Source organism: Triticum urartu, chromosome 7A (genome assembly GCF_056163025.1).
Source record: "Triticum urartu cultivar PI428250 chromosome 7A, HENAU_Tu73, whole genome shotgun sequence".
NCBI classification, from domain to species: Eukaryota; Viridiplantae; Streptophyta; class Magnoliopsida; order Poales; family Poaceae; genus Triticum; species Triticum urartu.
The window spans coordinates 250286704-250290900 of NC_141879.1; the positions used below are offsets into that span (position 1 = coordinate 250286704).

Below are 4197 nucleotides of genomic sequence, written 5' to 3' on the forward strand. Positions count from 1 at the left end.
GGCGTTCTTACAACTTTCTCTCATTTCTCTCTCCTAACCCTAGACGGCTAGGGTGATCCTTGTTATCAGACTTTATCGGCGAGTCCATGAATTCACCTCTCCTTTGCACGCCACTCCGGCGACCGGTGGCAAGAAGGAAAATCTCGATGTCTCCACTTTGATTAGTAGTTTAGATTATGGTTTTTGTCCTCGTAGATGCGGCGTTTGGGTGAATGACAGCTTCTTCTTCGATTTTGCCTTTCGGACTTCGATCCCCCTCCAGTTCGTCGGTTCGGATGTAGTCGATGGGGCTCTGGCGTACGGTCCTCCCGTCTCCTTGGTGGAGTGATGTTAGGGTTTCTCGACATGTAGCGCGATCTGATGTCAGCTGCTTCATATATCTATACAAAAGTTTAATCTAGGGCGCTGGTCTTTGAAAGTGCCGCCATTAATAAAGGTCAAGCTGGCTCTGATAGGGAAGCGGCGACAATGGGTCGTTCTGACCGTATTGGTGGTTGTTTGATGGTCTCTGAATCTCGACGTAATTTTATTATATTTGAGATACTTTGTACTTCCTGTAAATTTTTATAATAGACAATTCTTTTCAGAAAAATGACTGAAACCATCCATACCGTGAGATACAATTCTAGTATGTTTTTTTGGACGCGCAGAAAAAGCTGGGAAACTCTATAGTTAGACCTGGGCACCTGGCACCCCGCCATTTCCCACACATGCATTTAAATATGTCAACTGACCGTACGCCGTCGCTGTACTCCACGTTTCCCCTACGATGCCATGAGCTCCGCCTTCCCGGTCAGGCCGTGATCGGCAGGGACGGAGGAATTTCCCGTGCGCCTTCCCTTTCCCCCGGCCCGCACCACCAACTCTCACCTCGCCGCAACATATATAGAGCCTGCAGGGGCGACACCGTGGATCCTCCCTCCCTCCCTCACCCGCTCCACACAACCACAGTCGCTCTGTCCACCATGGCGCGGCACGACTCTCTCCGGCGCTTCGGCGCCAGCTGCCTCGTCGCCGTGCTGTTTCTCTGGCTCTGCGCCGCCTTCGTCTGCAGCGCGAGGGAGCAGCGGCCGCTGCGGGAGCTGGAGGAGCGGGTGGTGGTGAGGAGCTACGGCCCGTACGCTTCCTTCGACCGGAGCGACTCGGCCACCCTGCAGGTGCTCAAGGACGCCATCATCAACGGCGGCGCGCTCCAGCTCACGCCCGACACCCGCAACAACGACGCCTACCTCGTCAACAAGTCCGGCTCCGTCCTCCTCAAGCAGCCCTTCACGATCTGGCACACTCTCCCCGACGACGAGACCGAGGTCCCCGGTGGCGGCAACGGCGGCACCGGCACCGGCCGTGCGCCGCGGCCGCAGCCTCCGCGTGTCCGTGTCGTGTCGTTCAACAGCACCTTCTCCATGAACGTGTTCTACGACAAGGCGGTCCCCGGCGAGGGCCTGGCGTTCGTCATCGCGCCCTCGCTCGACAAGCCGCCTCCCGGCAGCCACGGCGGGTTCCTCGGCCTCACCAACGCGACGCTGCAGGCCGCCGGCCCATCCAAGAACCGCTTCGTGGCGATCGAGTTCGACACCTTCAACCAGAGCCACGACCCGAGCGCTAACCACGTCGGCCTCGACATCGGCAGCGTCGTGTCCAACGCCACGGCCAACCTCGCCGACTTCAACATCACCATCGCCACCAACGCCCAGACGTCCGCCAACTACACCGTCTGGATCGAGTACGACGGCGTGGGCCGGCGTGTCACGGTGTACATGGGCGGCAAGGGGAAACCGAAGCCGGCGACCCCGGTCCTGGCCAGCCCGCTGGACCTCAGCGAGCACGTCCCCGAGCAGGCATACATCGGCTTCACGGCTTCCACGGGCACCACCTTCGAGCTCAACTGCATCCTGGAATGGAGCATGTCAATCGAGACCTTCCCCAAGAAGGAGAAGAAGGAGTGGATAATCCTCGTCGCCGTCTTCGCGTCCGTCGCCGTGATCGCCACCGCCATTGCCGCCTTCTTCCTGGCCAGAATGTCGCGGGCGAGGCGCAAGATACAGAGGAGCCAGACGCGGCTGGGGCACACGCTGAGCCACCTCCCGGGGATGCCGAGGGAGTTCTCGTACGAGATGCTGAGGAAGGCGACCAAGAACTTCGACGAGCGGCTGCGGCTGGGGAAAGGAGGGTACGGCGTCGTGTACAAGGGGACGCTCCCTGCCGAGCACGGCCAGACGGAGCCGTCGGAGGTCGCCGTGAAGAAGTTCATCCGGGATGATGCCAGGTGCGTCGAGGACTTCGTCAAGGAGGTGGACATCATCAACCGCCTTCGCCACAAGAACATCGTGCCCCTCATTGGTATGTGCATGAATCCCTCACTTAATCACATGATCATTGTTTATCAGCCGAGACTTGACTAGGAAAATGATGGTTTAGTCCTAATCAACCGTTCTCTAGTTAGTTTTGCTGCTTCCGTTTGTATTTTAAGGCATTGACAAGTCCAAGTGATGGAGTAGATGCCAGTACTCTATTCAGATCACAACGCGTTTATGCAATCGTTAACGGGCTACCAAACGTAGCATTGTCACTTGCTACACGAAACGTGAATGATCAAATGTAGTTATATCTATAGTCTCTTTGAATTTTCTAGTATCTGAGGACCAAGGTGCAACAAAAATAGATTATTGGTTAGGTGATGGTTCTGAACGTCTAGTTGCGTTTTTGGTGCAGGTTGGTGTTACAAGAAAGGGCAGCTGCTGCTGGTGTACGAGTACATGCCCAACGGCAGCCTCGACCAGCACCTCTTCCGGCGCGGCGGCGCCCAGGAGCAGCGGGCGGTGCCGCTCAGCTGGGCGAGCCGCTACGGCATCGTCGCCGACGTTGCCTCTGGCCTGCACTACGTGCACCACGAGTATGGCCGCACGGTGCTCCACCGCGACATCAAGGCCAGCAACGTCATGCTGGACGCGTCCTTCTCGGCGCGCCTCGGGGACTTCGGCCTCGCCCGCGTCATCGACTTCGACCGGAGCTCCTTCACCGACATCGGCGTCGCCGGCACGCGCGGTTACATCGCGCCGGAGTACTCCGTGGGGCACAAGGCCACGAGCCAGACGGACGTGTTCGCCTTCGGCGCGCTCGTGCTGGAGGTCGTCACGGGCCGCACCGCGCTGCGCGACGATGCGACCTGCCCGCTGCTGGTTGACTTCGTGTGGCGGATGCACGGCCGCGGCGCGCTGGTCGGGGCCGTGGACCAGGATCTCGGCACGGCAGGGTACGACTCCGACGAGGCCAACAGGCTGCTGCTCCTCGGACTCGCGTGCAGCAGCCCCAACCCCGGGGACAGGCCCACCATGCCGGAGGTGCTGCAGATCGTGTCCAAGAAGGCGCCGCCGCCGGAGGTGCCGCTGTTCAAGCCGACCTTCGTGTGGCCGCCGGAAGGGGGAGCGGCGCACTTCAGCCTGAGCGACATCGAGATGACGACGAGCAGCGGGGGCAGCTACGTCGGCACAGGCACTGGTTCGTCGACGCGCGCGACGCAGGAGACATCCTACGACAGCTTCCGGCAGCCGCCCTCGGCACCAAACAACAGCCAGGAGTACTTCCCCGCTCTGTCCTCCGGCCGGTGACGAAGTTAACATATGTAAACTGTAAAACTGGCCATGAGCGAAAGGTAATCATAGTAAATGTAAATACATGTAGATATTACGTGCTTAGTAGTACGGTGTTCTTCATTAGTTTGTTCAAGCTAGGGAATGAGAGGTACGTGTTGCTCTGGCAAGGAGGAGATCTTACCTTGCAAAGCCATATGGCAAGGTTCACTGCAGATCGACGAGTCCAAGTGAAGCCCAAGTGTCTACTCTAATGTGTATCAGCTAGCTAGTCCTATGATTTTCAGAAGTGAGGCTAGTGTTGTTAATATGCTTTGGTTATTTGTTTTGGTTTCTTGAGTAACAAAGATCCAAAAAAATGTTTGTGATAATGCGAAGAGGAGAAGTGGAAAATCGTGTTAATCCAGCATGTTTTACTTTCTGTATGCGACATCTATCATTTCTTTTCGAAGAGAACGTGATCCCTTTCTTAGCTTGATTTTTAAATGAGCATCCTTTTTATTAGTTTTGTCGAGGAATAAACATAGGATTGGATCGTTCAATGACAAACCAACAATAGCATTAACGATGCAACACCATCATTTGGAAGATGGCCGCTACCCGCTTG

The 4197-nt window shown here is 56.8% G+C and overlaps 1 protein-coding gene across 1 annotated transcript; it reads left to right on the plus strand.

Annotated features, from left to right (window-relative positions):
- Positions 1-770: 770 nt before the first annotated feature.
- Positions 771-3996, plus strand: LOC125525396 (putative L-type lectin-domain containing receptor kinase S.5). The gene is made up of 2 exons (XM_048690399.2): positions 771-2340; positions 2713-3996. Exons 1-2 carry the CDS (start codon positions 966-968, stop codon positions 3606-3608), a joined length of 2271 nt encoding a protein of 756 aa, XP_048546356.1. The 5' UTR covers positions 771-965; the 3' UTR covers positions 3609-3996.
- Positions 3997-4197: the final 201 nt, after the last annotated feature.